At 39.9% G+C, this 26,120-nt stretch overlaps 1 protein-coding gene across 1 annotated transcript in view; it reads right to left on the bottom strand.

Moving 5' to 3' along the window:
• Positions 1-8,403: 8,403 nt before the first annotated feature.
• The window catches only part of CTNNA3 (catenin (cadherin-associated protein), alpha 3), a gene marked incomplete at its 5' end in the record, with an annotated part of 123,543 nt that continues 105,826 nt past the window's right edge, over positions 8,404-26,120 (bottom strand). Inside the window, 2 exons of the mRNA XM_008939954.1 lie at positions 8,404-8,691; positions 23,994-24,128. Of these exons, the coding sequence (XP_008938202.1) occupies positions 8,404-8,691; positions 23,994-24,128 (423 nt within the window). The remainder of the gene's footprint in view (positions 8,692-23,993; positions 24,129-26,120) is intronic.

Below are 26,120 nucleotides of genomic sequence, written 5' to 3'. Positions count from 1 at the left end.
GTTATGTATTGTACTATATATAAAAAAGATCTAATAAATAAGTTAATTATATAAACAGGTAAATAATAGAGTTATTTTTCTGTTGGGCAAGGCCAAAGTGCAGCCAGGCATTAAAGCAACCAGATTAAGGGCAAACGGTTTGTGGTGTGTGCATGTGTTCTTCCTCTATTTGTGTTTACCCTCTATATGAAATCTGTGGCACTTGCATAGCCCATGTGCAAAGTAGCAGGGCTCCCCTGTGAGGTGAAGTGCCATTGGAACTGTTCACCAGGGGGGAAACCTCAGTCCTAAGGTACCGCGCTATTTCCAGATTTATGCTTTCTGTGATAATCTATATAATGTTTGGGTAATAAATGTTTCTCTTAGGCAACAACCTATCTGAGGAATCACCAAGGTAGGGTTACTAAGTGCACCATCAGCATGGCTTTAATTCAGCAAAGCACTTGGGTGCAATCCTATGGCCAGGACTGCTGAACAGGCTTATATAGTTTGCAGTACTGGCAGATCAGTGAGAGGACTTCTCAGTGGGAATCGTTGCTTATGCTCCCTGTGATAAAAATGTGAGGAGGTAGATTGTACCAGTGTGTGTTGAGAGGTAAAATACGTTGCCATTATTCTGATCAAATACTAGTAGCTGTCAATTCAGTGGCTCTATACCAAAGGCTACATTGCTGTTTAAAAAAAAAAAAAAAAGCTATTTACTGTTAAGGAAGAAAAGGTATTTCAGCCAAGGTTTCCCCACACGTTCTAGATCTTACCCAACATTTGCATGTTGTAGGGAATACTACATGTGAAAGGAGTAAGTCCTGTTTTTCTTGCAGCAAACTACACGAGTCTCTGAAAAAACAAATGCAGGAAAGAAGTGAGAAGTCTGCCATATGCTATCTAATAACTCGGCATGATGCCTGGTTTAAATAAGTCTGTATCCACTGTCTAGGGAGCATATTGTATGTTCCTTTCAACTTTTGTTAAGTCACTTTATATAAAAGTCAAATGCCAATGATAATAGGTTTTAATTAGTTTTCAAAGGAAATACCAAATTGTAGCCTTTAAGTTTCTAGTAGCTTTTCCAGTCCTCCTGCATTGGAATAAGCTTTGGAACCTTCAAATATTTGTTGGCAAATTCTGTGCTAAAGTGTGGGTCTCATAACTAGATGTAGCTGGATAACCATTCTTCTTTTGATGCCTTGTTTAAGAAAAAGGACATTGCAGTATCAGGGTGCAAAGTTTCTGGATGAAGCATTAAGATTTGGCCAGAAAAGGTGCTATTTAAAAAATCACTTGCAAACTGTTCCATTTAAATTTAAGTTATGGCTGAAGATGCTTTTGTTAACAAAAAAAGGACATACTGTTTTATCTGATGAGTAGCCAACCAAAATTAATTCACAGCAATCTCTTAGTAGAATGACACACATCTCTTAATGCATAAATCACTGGTGGGGAGTGCATTCCATGTAATATGCACCTCAAACAAAAACAGTGGAAGAGCTGCTGACTTTCTCTCCTTTGATACCTTGAAAAATAAAAGTACCTGAATTTATTTTAGCACATTCAGACCCTCAGAACTGATTTAATAGTGAAAAAGATAAATGTACGGCTGCCTGGGAGCTGAAATATAATATTTCTGAACAACAGTATTGTAAGGCCTCTTACACTTAGGAACAATTTTATTTGTATTCCTTCCATTGCTGCCTAATTTCTGACCTGCTATATTCTGCTTTTAGTATTTCAGGAGGTGATGGGAAGGTTTGTTTGTGCATGCATTTCGCATACGCTGGACTCATGTATTATTGGCTGTCAGTTTTGGTCCTCAGCTGTTGGTGATGCAGAAAATTAATGGAGACTTCAGCCCAGGCATTATGATAATAGAGTGCTTGAGGATTTGCCATCACCACCCACATGACTCAATAGCTCATACTACCAATAAGGTCTTTGCCCTTTGGATTGCTGTATTAATAACCTTCATATTTTGTATTTTGGTATTTTCAAGTTGGCCCTGACATGCCTAAATAAAGACAAGTTGTTTGAAATGCAGCAAGAGGAAAGGGCAGGGAAGATGTATTTTCTTTTGGGGAGCATATCTCTTTACTGGTGGCATGCTTCCTACCTGTTCAAAAGCAAACTTCAAGGTGACTGATCAGTTTTAGCCAGCCTGAATGAGGGATAACAATTTTAGAGAGTTGCTACAGAGGAAGGGCTACAGTAACTACTGTCAAGGGGATATTTTACCACTGAACTCAAAATAGCTGTGCTGATTTAGCCTGGGTGCTGAGCTGGCCACATACCATTTCTCCTTGTTCTTTTGTTGTAGTGTTTTGAGAAGAAGTGAAAAAGGATCTTGGGAAATGGAGGTGGAGGTGCTGAAAATCTGTATGCAGTCCTTTTGATTACAGAAGTGGCAGTGTCCAGAAGAAGGGAAGGTAATGCTGAGGGAGAGCATAGATATCAAACTGATGTGAAAACAGGTTAGATAGAAATTAAATGGTGGGTCAGAAGCAAACAGGACAGGTGGTTACTTGGTCACTGCATACAAATACTGCTAGGAAGTTGTGGGGGAGGGATTCCGTTGTTTCTCTCCTCCTTTTTTGGCTGACCTTGCAGGCGAACAAGCTGAGCACCCCTGTGGAGCCATAGAGGACCTGCTCCCAATTAAATTCCTGAACATCATTTGAGCTGTGGCTCCTCTGAAGGACACAGTCTGCACAGTCTGGTTGCAGTGTGTCAGGTGCTGAACAATACAAGGTGTCAGTCCAAGCAAGCTGATTCTCACACATGACAGTATAGGGCAAAACGCAGGAAGCTGTGAAAGCAGCCACATCTGAAATGTGCAGGACCTCAGCTGCTGGTGCTTCAGTAGGTAGCCTGCCATGAAGCTTGAAGCTTAATGGTGATGGGGTAACCTCTATATGCACCATAACATCTGCAGTGCTGTTCCCTTTGCTCTGCAAGAGGCTTACTTACAACCATGTAGCAGTCACTGCTGGGCAGAGGAGTATGGTACACACCACACGATGGTTTTGCCCACAAAATATTTGCACAAATAGGAGGAATGGTTTGCTGCCTGCTTCTCTTGGTTGTTGTCTGTCTGAGTGCTGAGAGACATCAATGAGAGTTTGGACTTTGCAGCTGGGTGAGGTCCTTAGTATCTCAAGTAAAAAGAAACATGACATAATTAATTGCTCAGCTTACTGTTAGGAAGGCTTCCTGTGTGCATTGGCTGCTGTGAAGTAACAGCTGGATGGATAATGCAAAATTTATACTTAGATAATCTGCAGTTAGGAGCAAGTCTAGGACAGAGAAAACCGAGGAGTAGATTGGGCTCATAAAGGCAGTGAAAGGCATAAAAGAGCCTCTTGCTGTTTTGATCCATGTAAAGCCTTGACTCCAGGGAAATTCTGCTTTCCTGGAGAAATCATTTATTTGAATGATGGTCTTTCTCCACTAGAAAAGCTGAAAAAAAAAAACCCACAAGGTTTTCTTCCTTTCTCCTATCCCCTCAGCCATGCTGGCTAGTTGGACAAACAGAGGTGGTGCTCTGTTCTGTATTTTGAAAGTGTGGGAGCAATTTCCTATCGTGTTTCCATCCCAGAAGGGAGCTCTGGGAGCTAAGCAGATAAAATACCTACCAGCAGGCTTGCTGGAGCAGTTAGCAGCAGCTCCCTTAACATTGCATCCCCCTGCCACTCTGAAAGAGCAGTGCCAAAAAGGCAAAATCTGCCCCACAGGTAATGAGTTACATGGCTATTTTCAGCTGCTGTTAAATCATTTGCTGTCTTCTATAAAAATAATTGAGAACTACAGCAGGGAAGTAAATGGCTCTAAAAATGGTCAGGCTGAAAGAGGACTGAGAATCGAGGAAGCATCATCCTGCATGACAAAGCATCACTGTAATCTCCAGCCTGCTTAAATGCAGTCATTTTCACCATCAGGAAGTGGGACATGAATATTTCCTATCCTGTAAAAAGCTCTGTAAAAGTAAAATTGCTAGATCCATCTCTTGCACTGCAAACTTTCATCTTAACTATGTCTTGTATGCCGGAGATAAAAAATAGCCACTCAGCTTTCAACTCCTTTGTAGCAGCAAGTTTCTCCTGCTGATGGTAAACAACAGGGTCTTTGAAGCATTTTCCTGGTTTGTTTTTACATAACTCTTATGCCATTTCTGCTCTGGGTATATTTTGTTCCTCTTTATCCCAAGAAAGACTCCATAGAGTTGCAGTTTAGTAACTGAAAGGAGATCCACCTCATTGCAGCAATACCAGCATCAGTGTACCAAGCAAAATCTGTTAGCTTTTTCATCAATAGCACTCGTGCATTTTCTTCACTTTAAGAAGTAGTTCTGTGAAAGCCCAAGCCTGCCAACCATTCTTAGAGGGAGAGGCAGCCAGTGCTGATGATCTCCCAGGGAAAACAAAAACAAAGTGTATAGCAGCATGTGTATGATCTTTAATTATTTATTACTCTACTACCGTGCTCTTAAATTGCACTCCATTGGAAGCTGTCTGATGATTAGTTTTGTTAACTTTTTCTTCCCAGCACCTCAGCACCTCAGCAGTTTTAGTGGGTTATTAGAGAAGAAGTGGTTTATTAACAGTTTTGTGTAAACCCCAGTGTTACAGGCAAAATTCAGGGGGATGCAGAGACTCTGTAGAACAAGAATGGAAGTAGAAGCCCAGAAGAGGGCTGATAAAAATAGCAGGTATGACCACAAAGAATTTTACTGTCTACTACTGGTAAAGACTCACAAATATTTTCTTAAAAAGAAAAAAAAAAAGAAAAAAAAAAAAAAAAAAAAAAAGCAGCCTTCTAAAAAGCTCATTACAGAACTTGCTGTATAAACACATTTTTCTTCAATGCTTGTTGTGGACACACAGAAAATAAACAACACAAAATGCCTTTTCAAAAAGAGCTGGAGACCTTTTAAAACCATCTGGAACATCAGACCTGCATGATGTCAGGCTGCTTAGTCATCTTCTTCTGTAGATAGGTAGCTGTAGAGCTCCCCAAATGACACCAGGTTCACTTGAGGGGAAAAAGCACGGTGGTGTAAGTGCAGAAGGTTACCATGTCTGTTCCTGAAACTCCACTCCAAAAAAAAAAAAGCCCATTAGTTACATCAGATCAGTTTTTACTATCCTCAAGAGCAGGGCTCCAGAGCTGAGAAGATGTTCATTACTTACCACGAATGGCTCACTAAGTCAAGGCAATAACGGAATAATTGGGGCAAACTGCAAACTATGCTCAGCACAATCTGCAGTGACAGAAACTGCTGCTTACAAATTAGAACTGCTAAATACTAAAGGAAACAACATCTGCAGTGAGAGCAGAGTGACATAACCAAGTTGTTTATTAACAAAATAAAAAGTCAACAGCTTTGAGATGCATAGAAATGTCATGAACATGTCCTCTTACACTAATGTGCTTCAGCAATGAAAAAATACAATCTCATTTTTTAGTGCTCCACTGAGTTTTGTTTTTTTTTTAATGAAATTGTCTTCAATTGTCCATCGTCCTTTGCTCCATAATGTGGTAATGGGGAGAGGACAAGGCGAGCTAATGAGATAATCTGAGCTGCTGAGGTGAGGAAGCCTTGCAAAGCTGCAGCTGAGAGGGTAGTTTCCAAGTGGCGTGCTGCTACGCGATGGGCGTCGTGCAAGCACAGAGGCAACCAACAGCGGAGTGGAAAAACACACTCTGAAAACTGGGGCTAGGAAGGAATGAGTAGATTGCAGGATGAATTCAGAAGTGGTGGTCCCCTGCTTCACAGGCCTGCTGAGGGCAGGTAATGAGCTAATACATGGGGCTTTTGGCATCTCCAGGACTTGTTTCTTATCCCTCTGCCTCTTTAGCCGGCAATAAACTTCACCTTGTTATGTTTCCACTTGGGTCTGAACTTTAGCTACGAAAAAGAAGTCTAGATATAATTAACTCATCAGTCTTCTGGCTCTTCTCAAGAAACAGACGTGGCTTTTGATTTTCTTCTTCATTTAGTTGTTTTTGCCTAGCAAATGCCTGTGTAATAGGAATACTATTGCAAGTTGAGCTCAAACTGGCTATTGAGTCTGGCTAGGATAAGAGCCTAGTGACTGGTGTTGCAAGAAGGAGCATTAAATTAAGCAATAAACTGTGCTTTAGTGATATTAGGTCTAGAAAAAACTCTCATTTAAATCAGACTACACTTCGTGTGCTGTGAGGGTGGCACTCTGGTAAGTAAACCTGGCAGGCTTTTGACCTGAGTGTTCACTAGTGTCGGAGACCATTAAGAAGACACATTAAAAAATAAAAATAAAAATTCCCACAACACTGAAAGACACCTCAGTGGTGTACGTGCTTTTTATTAATAATGTGATAATAAGACATTAGTTACAAACATTTTATGTCAAGGTGACTTCTGTCAAATGCATAACCTGGAGACGTGAGGAGTGACACCCCCCAAAAGCAAGGCTATGTCAACTCACCTACTGGCATCTGGACCTGAACCTTGCTGGGGGAGCAGGTAGTCTGAGGGGGTGGGTCAGAACCTGAAATATTAGATGGGGATTTTGGCTTTAAGGTCTGACAACAACGTACACTCTCCTCATCTCTATACTGCAGAGACTCTTTAGCTCAGCTCTTAGTCTGCCAGCAGACCTACTGAAAGTAGGTTATATGACCTGCTCTGTATTAGCTCTGCCTACTCTGCTCGACTGTTCACTCCTTCCCATGCTGTAGCCCAAAAAATGACTAGCAAAGACCAATACCTGCCATTAAGGTCTTGATGCAAACATGCTGGAGGGAGTTTGAGTTGAAAAGAGGTAATTTTTCTTCCAAATAATTCCTTTTGTTTCATTTAACAGGTAGCAAAGTTGTGGAAGGTGGAATAGTGATCTGTAAAATCTTCAATAATTTTTAAAAAGTTTTAACCTGCAGCCTAGAAATTATACTGCTCCATTGTCCTGAGCTTAGAAACAGACTGGCTCCCAAGGGGAAAAACACAGTTTATGGTTATTTTTTGCTGCCAGTGTGAGCATGTAAGTGCACTGCTGTGCAAAACATGATAGTAAATGACATGGAGAAGCAGCCCACAGTCTGGAGCCAATTCCTAATGGCACTCGATGGTGCATCATAAAGTTTTGGCATTTGAGGGAGCCCTTTCGCTTTAGCAACTACAAAAACATACCAAAGGGTCTTCTTAATTGCCAAGCAAAGGTATCTTGAGTAACAAGTGGAGTTGAGCAAAAGCATAGCAGGGAAGACAAGTTAGATTCTTTAAAAAAAAAATCAGTCCAAGTGGATTTTGGGTTCAAACAGATTTAGAAAAATTTTCTTAAAACTATTTTACAGAAGCTTAGTGGTGATCACAGACTAACAGCACTTATTTCATTGCAGACTTTGAGATACAGTGCAGCCATTTAGCACGTTGCTTACTGGCACAGTCCTTCATTTAGGGCTCTATTGTCACATGAAAAGTAACTTAAATCACTACAGTTACCTTGCAAAAATCTTGTCATTCCTAAGATTCAAGCTATGTGTGTGTGTATTTCATGCACTGATCTCAGAATAATGATGTATTTAGTATTTCTTCTTTTGTGCACTGATGAGAAAAGCTTTTTTTATTGTTAATGGCTGATTTATCTCAACTTCCACATCTAAGAGTCAGCAGATGTACTGGGGCTCACAGAATAGAGCAGGAAGCAGAACACAGATGAATGTTGTTTCAGAATGCTTTTAAAGAGGTACAGTTACTGCTATGTTGCAGTCAATGGTTTTTTACTACATTATTACATCCATGTTGCTAAAGCACTCTCTGTGTTTCATAAAACATTTTCAAGCTTCTGTGGTCAAGGCTGGGCCTTGGATGAGGGGAGATATTTAGATCTTACAACCTAGGTAAAAGGGCCCAGACTCACAGCTAGCATCAAGCAGTCCACCTGAGTGGATCACCGTGTAAAGATGCTGGTAAAGGATCTGTCCCAAAAAACACCATGTTTAAAACGCTGTATGTCATAAAATAGATGCAGTTTGGTACTGGCCACATTGATCCCTGGTGAAGGAATTCACTGAAATTCAGTGAAATTCACTGGGCCTGAGGCCAGGGACTGCAGTGCGGCTTGGGCAGGTTGGCACTTCCATCCTCCTTTCCACCCACAGCAGCCCCGTAACACACCACCCAAAGTGCTCTGCTGAAAACATGCCAGCATAAAGACGGGAGACTTTGTCACTACAAAAGAATGGGTATTTTTTTTTTCAACTATGTGCTGCTAATTATTCCAACAACATTTTCAAATAATTTAAGCAAGTGTTATCTTACAGATTTAGAGAAAAGCAAAACATTAACATTTATAATTATTAAATAAGTGCCAGAAAAGATAAAAAAAAAATAAATCAGAAATTCAAAATAGGAACAGAAGAAGTGTCAGAATATTAAACTATTTCTCTGCCTCTAAATTCACTCATGACTTGAACAGGATGGATTCTTTTCTTTGCGGAGCCTTTTCTGACAGCCGCATAGATTTCCTCTGGCTTCTCTCTTTTAATGAGGGGTTTCTTCTCTGGAGCCTTCATTCTCCACATTACAACAGGATGTCGTGGGCCAGTAGGACTCTGAATCTTGATAATCTTTGTGGATGCAATGTAGGACATCTTCACTGTTTGCACCACAGCATTCATTAAATTTTTGGCAGCCTGAATTAGTGAAGTGACGCTATCCAACTGTAATAAGAAAGAGAAACATGAGCCTAGGAAGCCAGTCTGCTTTTTAATCACAGGGATAAACAACAGTTAAAAAGTCAGACTACCATACTAAACCCTAATTTCTTTGTTTACCCTTAGTGTCTTTGATCATTATATTTATGTTCCTCTGCTCAGACTTAAAGTGATACATAGAAATTTGTGCTGGTGGAATATAAATGTTTATGTAGATAATGCCAGTTATTTTCTTTTTTTAAAAACATGAATTCATGATGCTTGTCTGCACAGTCTCATTGCAGTTACTACTGATGGGTAATGAAACCAACTTGAAGGAGAGCTATGAAAATGTGACCCTTTGTATCAGCACTAGGCTGATAGTCTCCAGCTGCTCCTGTCACATTCCAGGCTCCCACACATGTCCTGAGCAATGCTGGGTTACTGTGAAGTGGCTGGCTTTGTCAGAGCTGCTGAACACAGTCTCAGCAGCCACGACTTTTAAGGGTAATTAAGAGCAGGATAGCACACAGAAATTGCAGTGGCTGTGTGGCCTCTCAAACTGTTTAGGGAGTACCAAACCAAGAGGCAGAATATGTAACAAACTAATCCCTATCACCTACTACCATCTTTAACAGCATACTACATAAGCATACCAGTGTTAAAGCAAAGGCATTTTCCATCAGTACTTATGGCAATAGGAAATTTTGTATTTAATTTGAACAGAAAATCTGCTAAGTGGAACAAACCCAAGAGCTTTAACAAGGGAGCTGGCTCTGCCGTGCTGCTCTGTAGTGTAACACAGGCACGTCCACTGCGGGCACTGCTCCCTTCATACCTCTGAGCCCTGCAGACTGTACAGCATCTGTGGGCTGAAAGCAGAGAGTGCTGAGGACACTTCACTGCCTCAGCCACCTCCTTCCCCCGATGACTTTGGCAGCCTGGCTAGAGGCGGGTTGCACTGTGCAAATGGCAGATAGGATGCTCTGATGCGTGTTGAGTAGAGGCATTCTGTTCTGTGCTCACCCCCCTCAGTGAATGTTAGTCTCGACCTGAGAGCTGGTCCAACACGCTCCAGAGAGAGATTTCAAGCAGGTTGTATGCAAAACAGAGTTACTACTCTGATGGGGAGAGCTGTGATCTCAGGGGCTGTGCCTGGACAAAATCAAGCAGCACAAGTATTTGGCAAAAGACCACCACTGGCCAAAGAAGCAATGCCTGTAACGGGCTATCAGTATTACTTCAGCTCTTGGAAATGATAAAAAGCCTTTTTCTCATTTCTCATGTTCTTACTACACAGACCAATAAGGCTCAGGCTCATCCTTTCAGAAGTAACTGAGACAACAAACACACAAAAGGGGAGAAACTGGGGTGTGCAGAAGGTATGTGTATGGGGGAGTCCTTCCATGTTTTGTGGTCTTAAAATCTGAGCAGAGAATTGCTCTGTGTATGTTTGCTACAGCTGTATTTACCATTAGGCAATGTGTGCCACCATGGGCACTTCTGAACATATCACCACACAAACAGTTCACTCAAACAAGAAAAAATTATACCATTTTAGGGGAAATGTTTACAATTTTATGTTTGGTCATATGGGAAACTTTCTTTTTTATTAGAGTCGACTAATAGCTGAATGGTGCCATGTTTCATTTTGAGCACGATGTTCTTTGTACCATTACATTTCTTCTAGATTTATTTGCTTGAAATAAAGGTTGCCTTCCCCCTTCAACTTCAGGTACCTTTGCTGTTGTTATAGTGCACCAAAGAACTAACTGATAGGGGAAAATATAGTGCATAAATCATCTCAGTGACCTAAATGAGTAGCTTTTTATCTCGAAAGAAGACACCATGCTCCTGTTTATTACAAGGCTGACAATTTCAATTTGGAAAGGAATCTCCAGTCTGAATACCTTTAAGAAAGCCCTGGTGTACATATTTATTATTTATTATAGAATCATACAATGGTTTGGTATGGCCAGGACCTTTAAAGGTTATCTTGTCCAACATCCCCTGCAGTGAGCAGGGACATCTTTAATTAGATCAGGTTGCTCAGAGCCCCATCCAACCTGACCTGCAATATTTCTAGGGATAGGGCATTCATAACCTCTTTGGGCAACCTGGGCCATTGTCTCACCAGCCTCATTGTAAAAAATTTCTTCCTTAGATCTAGTCTAAATCTCCTCTCTTTGATTTAAAACTATCACCCCCTTGTCCTGTCACAACAGGCCTGCTAAAAAGACTGTCCCCATCTTTCTTATAGGCCCCCTTTAAGTACTGAAAGGCCACAATAAGGTCTCCCTGTGAGGAGGGTCTGCCTGGCATATTGGACCCTCTGTTCTCCTCAGAAGGGAGTCACCTACAAATACAACCCATCTTTTATTCCCTGTGGAGGTGGTCATGCTGCAGGGGGTAGGCATTTCTGACCCTGAAGTCACCCCTGGTGTAGATGCAATTTTATTTACTATTTACTATCTAGAATTAGTATTAATTTAGAAACATTTATTATAAATATTTAAATAAACAAACTCTACCTGACTTGCTTGCTATTTTATGACTTCCACCCGGTCCACAACAGGCAAAAACCACGCCCCAAAATAGGAATTGCTAAAAGCCAATTTTACAGCAGTGTGACAAGAAAAGAACATTATTTGCTTTGGAACAACAGGTAACCTTCCAAAGTGAGACGTTCTACTTGGTAAGAGAGAGAGTGTGTGTGTGTGCACACACTTCCCTACTCTAAGCATGTTGGTCAGGAATATTTGTCACTTATGTATATGCTAACACTGAGGGAGCCCCAAGAAACATTTGTCTTCTGTAAAAGCAACAAAGCCTGTACTCTGTCATCTAGGGTAACCACAGTCTTTTGCAATATCCAGATTTGCAAACTGACTTTTTACAAAAGGTTCAAGGTCCCTTTAATTATTTTTAAACCATTCTTATTCTATAGTAGGTATATATGATGATCGTTGTTTAGGCAATAAAAGTAGAGTTTCATTGATGATAGGGATGTGGTGAAGCAGCTGTGGAGTGACTGTTGCACAGCCGTGGCAATTTTGTGACTGCTTTGCCAGGTCAAATGAACTGATAGTTGAGAATGTTACTTCCTAGTTTCATGGTGCTTGGCTAATGCTTTATACACATACACACAAATGCAAAGAAGGCAGTAATAAACAAACAAAAAAAATGCAGCCAAGGGACTGGCTGGCAGAAAAAATCCCTCCTGTTAATATCACACTTACTGCATTCCTGTAGAAGTGCCACAAAATCTTACTGATCCTCCCGCAGTTAAAATACTTGCAGGGCTGGTTAAATACACACGTATCTGTGATGGCAAACTGAAATTATCACTGTACTTTTTCTTAGGAAAAGTGTAAAATTTACCAGCTGGCCTTTAAAGTTCATTGCTTGCTGCAGCATGTGAGCTTTTAGGTGTTTTCCTGGTTTGTAATAGTCAAGTAATCTTTGCATAGCAGTACTTTAACATAAACTGGTAGATAGGCCTGTGATTTATAACTTAACTGTAGGGAAGCAGGCTGCCTTGTCACTCTGCTAGGTTTAGCAGTACAATATCATTTTTGTTATATGATTTGACGTGAAGTTCAAAGCTCGTGGTGACCTCAAAGCCTAAAGCTTATTTCAAATGCAGCTTTTAAATGAAACATTTTATAAACTGCCAGGCTGTCAGTTAGGTGTTCTGCTCAGAGGCCTTGTCATTACGTTCCTGATACATCTTCATTCCCCAGCGTATCCCTTTTTCTAGGGAGGCTGGCTAGCACTGTAGCATTAGCTCACTGGCAGATGGACTGATGTCCTGTCCAAATATCAAACTGCTGTCACAATATTATTATTTGGTTAGAAGGCATGAAGGGAGGGAGACAGTCGTACACACTTTTTTCTTTCATGCTGCCTGGAGGATTAATTGTGTGCATTTTAGCTACCTGTTGTTTTCTAGCACAGCTGACATGATCCTGACAGCTTCTTAAGAGCTTTGGATAATTTTGATTTTCCTGCTGTAGCCAGTATTAGTGGCATCATATGCACTCACTTTTCTAACATTGGCTGTGTAGTAATGCCTTTGTTAAGCTACTGTGTATCAGAGGGGCAAAAGAAAAGCTGGGTTTAGTTCCATGGCAGAAGGTGTATCAGCTCAAGGGGCAGGTTTGTTTGTGGGTTTGTGTGTTTGTGGTTTTTTGGTTTTGTTCTTGTTTTGGTTTGGGGTTTGTTCTTGTTTTGGGTTTTTTTTGATTGGTTTGGTTTGGTCTTTTTTTTTTTTTTTCCTGAAGTTGCTCCATGACTTCATCTGTAGCATTACAGCATCTGTAAGCCTTCCACTTTTTTAAAGTAGCCATGCAAAGAGAATGACAGGCTGGGCACCAAGCTGGGCTGGGCTCTCAGTGGCAGGTCTAGTGCCTGCTGCTCTGGGAGTGGGGAAGTTTTTGCATGGAAGGGAAAAAACCTTTAGAAGAAACTGGCAGCAGCATCCAGGCATGATAGTTTTTTCCCAAAACATCATCCAGTTTTTATTGTGACTCTAGTTTATACTGTGAAGTGGAGATAACGAAGTGGAGTCCTTCCACAAGCCTGTTGCAACTGCCTTGCCTTTTCTCTCCTGTGGAAACTGAACTAGAGCTAGTTGTCACCTCATTCGGGTATCTGTAGCTTGGTCACAAAATGGATGTGGCTGTGGAACAGTCCATGGCTGCTTCACCACACCCTCATCAATAAAACCCTAGTTCTTAAACTATAATCCTATATATCTATTATAAAGGAATAATAAAGAAACCTAATTTTAGGTCTCTAATTTTGATGAGATTTTCTCATCAAAATTAGATTCTGGGAAAAAGAAATATATCAAAATTTTTTTTTTTTTTATTTTGAGGAGATTTTTTTTAAATTACAAACAGTATGTGGCACGTTAACCTCGTATGTTGACAGGAGCACTGGGGAGTGGACACCTAGTAATTCTGGCATTTTTAATGCTAAAAATCTGAAGCCTGAATTCTAAACCCAACTGTACAGCTGTACCAAACTGGTCTGGCTGAATTCCTCTGAATTCCTCTGAATTCCACCCCTTGCCATGCCAGAGGAACTCAACCACTGCCATCTGATTTAAGTGCTACAAAAGATGCCCCGAGATACAAACAGGCTTGCAGAAACAGGAACCTTACCCCAAAATATAAAAGCCCTGCTGTTTGCCTCCCCACTGAAAAGCAGGTGACCTATCTAACTTTTATACAGAACACACATCTGGGGTGTGGATGTGTGTATTTCTTAACTGGATTCAAAATTCTGGAGAAGCTTTTAGAAGATGTTCTTGGACATGTACTAAAGGTGGGAAGAATCAGGTCATACATTCAAGCTTTTTTTTGGTCACTGGATAGCAGCTGCTTTTATACGTCAGTGCCAGTAAAATTACAGAGTTTGGTATAAATCTGTGGTTCTTCACTTGGATGCTTTTACCTCAAGATACTCATCAGGCTCTGCAAGGTGTCATATCTAGGAAAACTATGGAATGGAACTTGGCATAAATGAAAGATTTGCAAAATATTCATTGAATATTTAAGGTAATTTAATTTAGGGAGATGGAGCTGCAAACTCTTCAATGTGTAGCAAGTGGTATGTAATATTCACTAGCAAAACAGGGGACTCTGTCAAACAGTCTCCTAAACGGGTGAGTCTGGTGAAAGTCCAAGATGGCAGTTCTACTGGCCTCCCCTCCTTGCTTCTCCAAGAACTGAAAACTCAATTTCATGTTCGTTATGCTCAAGACATCCTCCAATTTTCACATCACCCGCAAATCCTCCCCTGCTCATGAAGAACAGGTCCCGGAGGGCATGTCCCCTGGCTGGCTGTCTCACCAGCTATGTCAGGAAATTATCTTCCACACAGCCTAGGTACCTCCTGGACTGTTCTTTTTCTGCTATGCTGTATTTCAGCAGACATGTCATAAGTTGAAGTCCCCCATGAGAACAAGGGGTAGCAATAGTGAGACTTCTCCCAGCTGCTTATTATTCTGTCTGCTTCTTAAGACTCACCACTGAGAAACTGCTGAAGAAAAGGGAGTCCAGAACAAAATGATTCTTGAAACTTTCTTTCCAATTTGATTATATGCATTATATTTTTCACATTTTTGTAAACTAACTTCATGTCCTGGGGATAGTAGGAACCCATTACTGTAAGATGATTAACAATCTAATAATTGATATGGTCTGTTATTTTCATTTAATATTCAGAATTATTAACAGAATCATGAAGAGAATCTTTTTGACTATCAAAGTATTTTCTGTCCAGTGTGGTAACAAAATGCTTCCCTTGCCATGTCAGTAGGAGCTGCTTCTGTAGCAGTTAAATACAGAATTTCCTTCTTAGTCTTAAAGCAGGTAAGTGAGTCCACATTCTTTGCCTAGGTTTGCAGATGCTGCCTCTGACACACTAAGTGGCAGACAACTGCCCGCTGCAATGAAGCTGCAGGAGACTGAGCAAAATGGTACTTACAGACCACTTCTTGATACGTCACTTGCCAGTCTGCAAGAACCCCAGTTGTAGTACTATTGACTGGTCTGCTGTATTAAATTTTTTGGCAGGAACTGAGGGTTTACTACTTGAGCACAGATTTACCAGTTGGATCTTTGCAATCCCCAGGTTCTAGCTACAGTTCAACCAGGTTTTCATTTTTTATACAGGTGAAAACCATGAATTGTGTATCAAATGCACAGTTCGGTAATCAGTGTTTGAAGTCTGAACTTAAAACCTTTTGGAAACAAGGTCAGTTAATACAAATTAATAGAATTGCTGGGTACATTCCTAGAAGCAAATTTTCTTTGTTATACTATACTGACAAAAACTGAACTTTTATTTCTTTGATGACTGCTTCTGAAAATAACAAATTCTTCATTTCTGTGAAGAACAGTGAGCTGCATTTCAGGTAAGGAGTACTTATTACATTGTGCTTTTCATTTTCTTCCTGCTATTTTACTATGAAGGTCCCTTCCAACCTAAAGGATTCTATGATTCTATGATTCTATATGTAACAATTTGCTGGTTTCAATTATTTTATGGTAAGTCAACTAAGTTTTTTATATAAAATAAAGTGATTTAATTCCTTAAGGTTAAAAGCAGCAGAACAAGCCAAATAGGTAAATTATTACAAGTGTGTCCTGTGTTCAGCTAGAACAATGTTCACAAACAGCTGCAGGTGGGAGAGGCTGCAACTAGGTGGGGCTACAGCCAGGATAAACAACTGAACCAGCCAACGGGGTATTTGATACCACACTGACAACACACCCTCTAGATAAGGGGAGGGGCTCACGCCCAGGTCTGCATTAGTTTTTGGCAGCTGGCTTTAGCATGTGCCTGGAGCAGGGAGAGCTATGTTTCGGGTAAGCTGTTTATTATTGCTTGCATTATACATTATTTCAGTGACATTACCACTGTTATTGTTGTCTCTCCTTTGTGTTGTCCTGTTGAACTATCCTTAGCTCAAGCTACGGCCTTTTTGTTTTCTTTTCCTCCTGATTCTCTTCCCCTAACACGTGGTGGGGGGAAGGAAGCAGTGGGCAGTGGCTGCTGGGAGATGGCTGCCAGCTGAGGCTCAACCACAGCACAGTGAAATCCTGTCTGTTGAAGACATTGGCATTGTCCTTGGCTTGGGCCAGGATTTTAAGTACCAGCAACTTCTTTTGTTTTCTGAGTTCAAATTTCCACATTTTTTTTTCTCCACTCAGAATATCCATAACTATTTGAATGAAAAGGGTGATCTTAGTGTACCAGTGACCCCAGAAGATGGGTGTTCAAGGAAGCACAGGAATAAGCTCACAAGTTAGAAGCACTTTATAAGCTACCATGTTTCTTCATAGAACTGCCAGGTAATACATAAAGCCTATCATGGATTCTATCTCAGTACAGGTTACATATAAAATAAGGCAAAGAGAGACTTACTATTGTTATTAACTTTTTTTTCACATTATTTGACACAGTTTCCTCAGTGTTTGGCTCACCTCTGCTTTGCCATGCTCTCCCTTTGGGATACCAGAGATTTCATCCTGATTTGGGGAACTGCCTTCAGGAACTCTGCCTCAGCATTGGGGTGGGTAATCTGCATTTATTTTCAACAGAGTTTTTTCTTAAAATGTGGGTATTCCATTGCTTATGTATCCATCTGTCTAGTTAGTTATTACATTATACAGTTCATGAGTATTTAGCATTTGTTCTGTGTTCTACCCATTTTTCAGGTGGGGGAAATGAATGTAATGTACTAAATAAATAACCTTTTTCAGAATCTGCTTCAGGCTACATATTGTTCAAAGAATTGAGTCCTTTAATTAGACAAGCCCTGAAATACTGTAAAACTGTTACCCTGAAACACCACAGTGGCACATACATTAGACAGGCAGTTAGCTCAGTCCTGCCCAAGTGCTTCTGCTTTCACTTACAGGAAGATTTTCAAGAAATGAAACTCTTTTTCAAAAAACACGTCCTTGAGAAAAACAGAATAATGGTTTAATATAACTCCTTTCCTTGCCTTTTCTATCAGTTGCTTTAGTTTATAAAGAAATGGAGTGCTTGTTCCGCTAATCTTTTACATACACTGAGGCTAAGAACTAAAAAATACCTCCTGATTTTGCTAATCAGCAAAGTAATTATTATTAGGAAAAATTGCAGTGTACATTGCCAGTAATACTTCTTGCTACTTCGTATTAGTTCTTCTCAGTACATGGTTTAGAAAGCAACAGCAACTGCTGCTGTTTATTAGCAGGAAATTTACAGTTTCAGTTAACAATTTACTTACTTTTTAATTAACAATTAACAGGAAATACCATATCCCTTGTTTTGTTTACAAAGGCCAGGAGTTCTGTATACTCATACCTACCAGCATACGCTAGTAAAATGTGTAGTGTTATTACATTAAGAACATCAAATAGGGCAACACTTCTGTGAACTCTCAATAAAAGAAAATCTTAAAATAATACACCAGCTCCTAGGGGATTAATGACAACTTCTACAAAATTAGCAGTTTGATATTTTCAGTACCAGATATAAGTAATTTTATGCACAGTTTAAGGCCCTACATATCACATTCCATCATCTGTTCAGACAAAGAGAACAGGTTCCCAGTGACACAGGGGAGTCCCAGCAAAGGGAAACAAACTGGGTGAACAAGCAGCTGTGCCTCTGGCACACGCAGGCATCGCCTTTGTCAGAACAGCAGCTATAGACTTAAAGCAAAGGAGAAATTCTCTGACTTCAGTAAAAGGACAGCAGTACTAACATCAGTGGAATGTAACTGTGTACCCAAAAGAAATCAGATGGGCTGTTAGAGTAGCCAGTATTTCAATATGATTGCCAGCTTGCTGCTTAGCGCTTCGCTGCCATTCTTCAGTCCTACAGGAGCTGCAGCTAGGAAGCCTTTTTGCTCATCTCAATTTCTCTTTTAGAAGGAAAGAGGTCCAATTGGAAACCCTAAAGGGAAGCGGAATGCACTGTGCCCCATCTCCTCCCCTGCCAAAGGAGGAGCTTGGAAAGAGTCAACAAAATGCCAGCTCTTGCAGGAGCTGAAAAGCTCCAAGTGTAACGAAGGTGCTGGGAGCTTTCCCAGCTGCCACAGCACTGGCACCTTGGCTGAGAAGCCATTTTCCTGGTGTGTGGTTACCCAAGAGCTGGGCTTGGGTCTGCTCAAGGCCTGGTGGCAGCTGCAGCTGCTCCACCTGTAGTTTCCTACGAGCTAGCCTACAGTTTTGTCACCGTGTGGGTGTACCTGCACTGTGTACCTGCAGGTACACTGTGTACCTTCAAAGCTGAAACGTGTTTGTATCAATGTTGTGCAGGCAACTTCTGATTTAACTGGCATGGGAACTGTGTGGTCAGTCAGTAAGTGAAATAGACATTTAAGTCCAGCATTGGAGCATGGAGTATTAAACACAGTATTAAACTCCATTTAGCACGAAAGTGGGCTCATGTCACTGCTTAAGTTTGGTTCTTGAGATACCAACAGGAAGAGTAAAAGAGAAATTAAATGAGACTTTTGCCGGAAAAAAGAGCAGAACACCCTTCAGTGCACAAGGAAGGCTGGCTAACCTGAGAGATCTTTTCTATATCACTTATTAAATCCTGTGATACTGTAACTTCAGAAAGCTCTTCTTGGTTTCTGTTTCCTTTTTAAAGCAAAAAAAGCATTGTATCCCTTGCCAAACACAATATAAAATGAAATACATACATAAAGTAGATAGTGACTAAGTAGCACAAACCAGAACTGCCTGGCAGAGATCAGAGACTGTGATTCTCACATATAAGATATGTTAATTTTCTGCCCTGTGATATAATTCTCTTTATTTAAAGCCATTGATGGGGGGTGGAGGGGAAGGGGAAGCAAGTTAGCAACATGCAAGCCTATGATTGTGCAGTACTTGTAAATGAATTATCAGCTTATCTACATAAATGAATGCAATTACTGTCAATTTGCATACTGCAAGTGTTACCCCATTATTTTGTGCCTGAAGAGGCACAAATTTATTCTAGTTAATAGAAGGAATTGTCTGTTTCCCATTTAATCACACTTACTGAGGACTTACTGAATCCTTACAGGTTGGACTGGCAATGCTAGCTGCATTACTTAAACCTTTTGTATTTTATGAAAGACTAAGTACTGATCAAGTGATTTTTGATGAATGAAAAAACCAAAACCCTAGTGAATGAAGAATTAGAAGCTAATGACTCGTGCATTTCTTCCTCTCTTTCTGTACATGACCCTCTCTGTTACCCCCATAACTGGGGCTCTGAACAATACTGTGCCACTGACTGGAGTTAGCACGGTACTGGAGCTCAGGGAAGGGCAGTGAGAAAGGCAGGTGTCCAGGGAACTGCAGTCAGGGACTACAAAGCATACGGCCTGAAGTAAAGAAGCCACCAACTGAGGAGAGCAGTTAGGAGGGATACTCCCTGAAGCATTCCACCTGCCCCAGGCAAATTGCCCTAGTTAACCTACATTAAAGATATGGCAGCGGTATCAACTTGGAAAAAAAACATTCCAAGAGAGGTGGCCAGAAGAGTGTTACAGAGAGGACATGGGACACGGATGAAGAAACAACTAAAGAAGATAATGTGATACAGAGAATGGGTATGAGCTGCATTTGTGGATGACAACATCCTTTTTCATATGCATAGTGGTTTTTGTTGTCATGGGACTAAGTCTGGAACTGAACTATGCTGGCAGTCAGCAGCACCTCCTTGGGTACAGTGCTTCTCCAGATAAGAATCCATTCTGTTGTTGAGAGGAGCAGGTGCCCTTACACCATGGCATTGCTGACCACTGTTACACAGCAGTATATACGGGTCATCTGCAATGCCATTCTTTGTCTACTTTACCTTCTAGCTTCATCCAGAAGGCAGCAGTGGCAGGACAGATGTGACTTAGCTATATTTCAAGAAAACTATTTTACAGATCTACAAATATGTGATTTAAAAGATTGCATCTCCTGTTCTTCATCCTCTCTGCTCTTAGGATGCTCTGACTTGGTCTTTAGACTTTATTAATAGAGGGTTTTTTTAATGAACCACTACTCTTCTTTGAGAGAAAAAGACTTTAAAATTCCCTCTTGCTGTCAGAGGAAGGGAAGTGCAGGGTGAATGGAAGTGCCAGCTTACATCTGTACATTTGTGCTTTCACATGTGGATGTGGTCACCAGCTTTTGCTCAGTCATTCTCCCTTGACTGGCCAGTGTGGAAGTTGATACTAACCACCTGAGTGTGGAAGTCTCTAATTTCTCAGAGCTTTTCTCCTCAGCTTCCTTTCCTCCTCTTCTGTTTGCATACACCTATTGCAGCCTGTGAGGGAGTCAGGAGGTAACAAAAGGGAACTGTGAGAAGCCAACCACAGACAGTTGAGGGATGACCAAGGATAGGTAGCTCATCTGTGACCATACATATTCATGGGTACAGAAGAGAGAAACTGCAGGGAAACATTGAAAGGAAAAAAAATGGAGCTACCTTGAAGTATGATTATTCCCCAGTGCCCCTTCTAATATACTTTTTCCTGTGGCAGATCCTCACTATTGAGAGGATGGATACAGATTCAGGTATTTTGAGAGTTTTTAACTTGATACATATTGAAAACTTTACTACCTGCAAGTGCTTGTGCTCTATTTTCTTAATCACACCTGATGTCTCTCTCTTTCTGGTGCTCATTCTTTATTAGCATAAACAGATAAATAAGTGAATGTCAGGACTGGTGAGAATATAATCCTGCTGCAGCTACAGTTCTGACAATAACTTTGTTGTTCATTTTATTTGAATAAAACATGAAGGTACATGGGTGTTGCATAAACCATTAAAAAAAAAGGCAAACTCTTTTGGCTAGAAGAGTGAAATTCAATTACCTGAGCAGACTCTTCATACAACATCAGGATACTGGTGTTCTGTCCACATACTTTCTACAGAGTTTTTTCCTTATTATGGTCCCTGATGATTTTTTTTTTCTTTTTTTGTGGGGAGGAGAAGGAGAGACCCTCTGCTTTCTTATGCAGAACTGTTTTGTCACTTTTCCCCAGACCAGTTAACCTACATAATCAAATTCTCAAGCCCCCACATGGACTTGCAAGGCCAGAATTTGCTCTAGCTTTTAAAAAAAGCAATTCAGTCATGAGACATTGTGTCAGTAGTGAAATTTTCTCCCTCTCTGCTTATCACTTTATGCAGACAACATATTTTTAATTCCAGTATTCCTTTAAAATTGAAACACGTAAAACACAAATAGTTCATTTACATATAGATTAGGATGAGCCTTACAGAAAAGCCATCACAGCTTAGTTTGGTTGCATTTTCACATAACTACAACTTTAATTGAAAAGGGCCAGCTGAGCAGAGTCAATCATGAATGCCCTCCCCTTCCAAACAACAGACATTTAGACTAGTGAGACTTTTTAAATTAATTTGATAACTTTTTTTATAACCACCAATATCAACCAGGTAGTCTCCACTGACTTTAAAAGGCTTTGGTAGAGCATGCAGATCTCTTGGAGCATTGCCTGGCAGTTTGCCTTTTATAGGCCTAACCATATCACTTGTATTTAAAAAATTAAAAAATTGCAATCATTGTTGGTTCATTTTCCTAGATTGCTATAAGAGAATACCAACCAGAGTTTACAGCAACTCTCCTTGACTCTACAAACATCCAAAACTGTCCAGGACTCTTAAACATATTCTTAATTTCCACTGACTTCAAGCTAAGCACCTGTTTAAGTGTGTTTATTGAACTGTGACTGAATTAAGCATTTATTTCAACAATAAATGGCTTTCCTGAACTGGAGTTTCTGGATGCAGGCAGTGTTATGTCCTCAGCCTCCTTCCTCGAAGAGAATTAAAATCAGTGGTTGCCCTCCTGGGATTATGACTGAAGTTTGGATTTTCAGAATTAAAAGTATTGCACCTGGATTGTGTAATTCCCACTGTTGACATACGGGTGACAAAAGAAAACAATGTATCATTACAGCATGAAGAAGCAAAGAGCAAGAGCCCAAACCAAACCAGGCTTTCAAAGTTTCTTGCAGCACGTCCCCCAGTCAGTTGTGCTCAGTAATGGAAACAGGACTGGGAATATCACAGCTGGTATGTAGCAGGTGCTACGCAGGTATTTCTGGCTCAACAACCTATGTGAATCCAAATTTATCAACATTGTGGACAGCTCATATCAGATACATACTGTGATAAGCAAGAAGCTGATGTACCTTTTAAGTGGTTTTGTAATAGAATAGAGCCTATCTATCAAAGTTCATTTTTCAGATCTCCTGTAACCTTCTAATTTACTCGTCAGCTAATTTCAGAATTCCAAATTTCACAAAAGACACAGGACTGCCCAGATCACAAAATCAGAGACTGTATAGAAAAATGAGGCCCAAGTGAGAGGTCAAGACCGAGATGGGCCAATTCTTGTTGGCTCCCAAGTGGGTGGCTTGTCACAGGGACTGCACAGGCAGTATCTGCACCACTTCTGCTTGTTACACAGCTGCAGTGCACTTCAGGGGAGGTTATTGCAGAATCAAAGTTCTATCTATCTGATGGGGGGAGCATGTTAGAAGCGCAGAAATAGGGGGTAAAAAGCACTAGTAATCTTAAGAAAGATGTGAAGAGTTTATGTGGAGGTGAGTGGGAGAATGAAATTCTAATGCAAGGCACAGAGGGATACATGGACTTCTGTTGGGTGGGACCATTAAAGGTAGGTTAAAGACAAGATGGGGATCTTAAGAGCATGGATAGAAGAGGACACATGCACAAAGGGCATGAAACAATGAAATTTGGCATTATTAGACCACACTGCTCATGGAACTGCTTGTAGAAAGAAAGAAGAATCAGATAATGAAGATAAACTTAATTTACAACCCTAGTGAAAACTACTTCAGAAATCATACATTCAATTCAAGATTACTTACCTGTAGGTTACAAAGGTTAAAATTATAGTCTCTGAATTATCATTGGAATAGCCAACAAAAATACCCTACAAAAATCAGTGTTTCAAATCTCACATCAACAGAGGCTTCATTTCTGACTAGTTTATAAACCATATAAAATGTACTAATAATTTTAGAGATCTATATATACCAGACAGCAAATGTGAAGTTGTCATAGAGGAGAGCATTAACAAGGTAAGAATGTGGGGTGGGAAGCTTTTGTTACCTGGTTTTTATGTCTTGAAATCATAATCCCATATGCTACAGGTAATAACACTAATAATCACAGAATATGTCCAGGTGTAGACATTGTATGAATGCCTGTGATAAGATCTGTGCTGAGAACAAGAGCATACAAGTTCCACAAAGTGAAAACCAGATTTTTTTCTATGGCTAATGGCCACTTAGAAGTAATGGAGCTAATGACTCTTAAGTTAATGCTAAATCAAGAAATCTACTCAAGAATCAAGTCACCTTGATCTTCATTTTATTTCTGTAGGGATGTAGAATGTCCTTCACCTTAACTGGATGTACAACTCCCAGGTATCTGTTTCTGTACACACACACAAGTGCATAATCTGTACATGCTAAGTAAATGAACCACTATCTTAAAAAGGGATACAGTTCTTAAAACCAAATTACTCCAGAGTAACAGTGAAGAATATTTTGGGTTGACAGCAGGTGTTTTTTCTTCTCTTCCTTCTAAGCCACCAGTCTTATGCTTTACTGTCTTCGATTCTCTGTATTTAGTGAGCGTAAAAAGACAACTAATGGGGAATAAAACAAGAGATTGAGGACTACACTGGAACATCTCACAAGCACAGGAAAGCAAAACTCTAATTCAAGACATATTTAAATTAACAGAGTGATTTATACTGGTTTTCTACTTACAGCAGACATGATGAGCTCTCCACCTAGATTCTGGATTTCTGCTTTAACTTGACTGCAGATTTTGAGCTGATGGGAATACAGCTTGATCTGTTCTAGGTAAGCCAACAAATCCTGTTTACACGATTGGTCTGGACACTGAAGATAAGAAAAGAACAATTAATAAAGCAATCCAGCAATTGCTGATTCAAATCAGAATTTGTCTCAGATATCAGGTTAATACTTCACTGAGGAGTATTCAAGTTGTATGCAAGTGTAGCCTTGCTTTTCACTGCAGCTCTATCAGGTGGTGCAGTTCATTCCTCTTGTGAAACTTTTTAACAAAATAATTGGAGAAGCTCAGAATAATTCTAAGCTTTCCCATATTAATTTTTTATTTAACACTGCTGTGCTTTCCTTAGCAATATTTCTAAAAAAATTCTTTAATGTATAGAATAATTACTTTCTCTTCAATTCAAAAGAGGCTATGATTTCTTTTTAAGAGGATACCTGCATGAATCATGAAACCTATGTAGGCAAATATAAAACTAGAGCAATGTTAACAGTTGTAAGATAAAGCACAATTTCATATAATATGATCTGGTTTATTGTGCTCCATCCAGAGCTTACTCAACTTGATCCACAGCAACAGGAATAGTAAGAATGTCTTCTGGACAACTCACCAATTTCAATACTTTTAACAGAGTTTTATTTTTATAAAAATAGCATCTTTCTACCCTCACTTCTGTGAACTTCCAAGATACTTGGAGTACTGGGGGTGGGGTGTGGAATACTCCTCTCTGAGGATCAGGCAAGACAACTTAGGCTTGGTATGCATTTGTTCTAAAGCTGCTTCTCATTGCTCTCCCACAATACAGGGATCTTCAGGTGAAGGGTGAGCCCCTGTCGTGCTACCACAGCTGTAAAACCTGAGCATGATGAAGAAGAAATGGATCCCCACAGTTTTTCAGAGATGTGTTTTTATCCTCTGTGCCGTACTCACATTATCAAAATCAAGTGACCACAGTTATAGGGAACTGTCTTCAGCTCTGTATATTAAAAAAAACACCACACATCCCTAGCAGCTGCAGTGGCAACACTCATCTTTTGTACAGTTATTTATACCTTTGGTCTTACAGAATTGTGATCAATGGATTTAAATCCAAAACTTGCTAGAAGCCAGAAAAAGCACCAATTCTACTTACATAAGTACTTGACCTAAACTGCTGGCTTTGTTGAAGAAACTTGATACCTCTTTAACATGGAGATGTGATGATTCTGCTCTTCAGGACTATGCAGTAAGTTTGGTTAGGCAAACAAGGTCATGTTTTGGACTCAGGAAGAGGTAGCAATGAATAACAAAGATTAGAGTGAACAATTTAAAATTCATTAATATGAATTCTCAGTTCTTACCTTGTGTTCTGCTAGATTCATTACTAAAATATTTTCTGTATTTTGGCATAATTTAGAAGAAAAACAGAATCTTGACATCCTCTTGCCCATTTGTGATGTTTTCAATGTGTTAGCATATTATGTAAAACTATACTAAAGTCTGCCTTTGGCTCTTCCTTACTCAGCACTTCTATAAGAACTGCACAAAGCAACATTTAAATATTGGTATCTCAGTGACTGTTCAGAAAACTATAATACTAATTTTTTATTTATTTTTAATTAATAAAAATCTGTCCTTCCAGTCAAATGCAATTGTAATGTCTTTAAGCATCAGAACTATATCAAGACAGGGTATATTTTCTGGAATGAGATCCTTGCTCTTCCATTATTTCTTTTCTTAAGTATACTGTGCTTGGTGTTTTTTTTCTCCCCCACAGGAAGAACTCAAGAGATAAAGGGCACTGATAGAGTGTCTTATACACTGCAGAGAGTGACAATGTCAATTACAGAAGTTCAGAGACAAGAATAATTTAATGTTATTATATGGTATGCTTCTATAGAGTAATATTGGCAGGCCAGTCACATTTACGATCTTCCGATACACCATTAAAGAAGAAATATGTAACATTTCAGGAATGCTAAAGACTATATGCATTGAAGACTGGGAAACTGCCACTCAAGTATAAGACCTTGAGGTTAAAATGGTTCTGTGAAAACACGGGTTCAGTGTTCAGTGCTCAGTAACATTCAAAAAAAACA

Source organism: Merops nubicus, unplaced genomic scaffold, assembly GCF_000691845.1.
Source record: "Merops nubicus isolate BGI_N331 unplaced genomic scaffold, ASM69184v1 scaffold1335, whole genome shotgun sequence".
NCBI classification, from domain to species: domain Eukaryota; kingdom Metazoa; phylum Chordata; class Aves; order Coraciiformes; family Meropidae; genus Merops; species Merops nubicus.
Note: the sequence above shows the minus strand (reverse complement) of the source record. Positions and strands in the feature narration are given on the sequence as shown.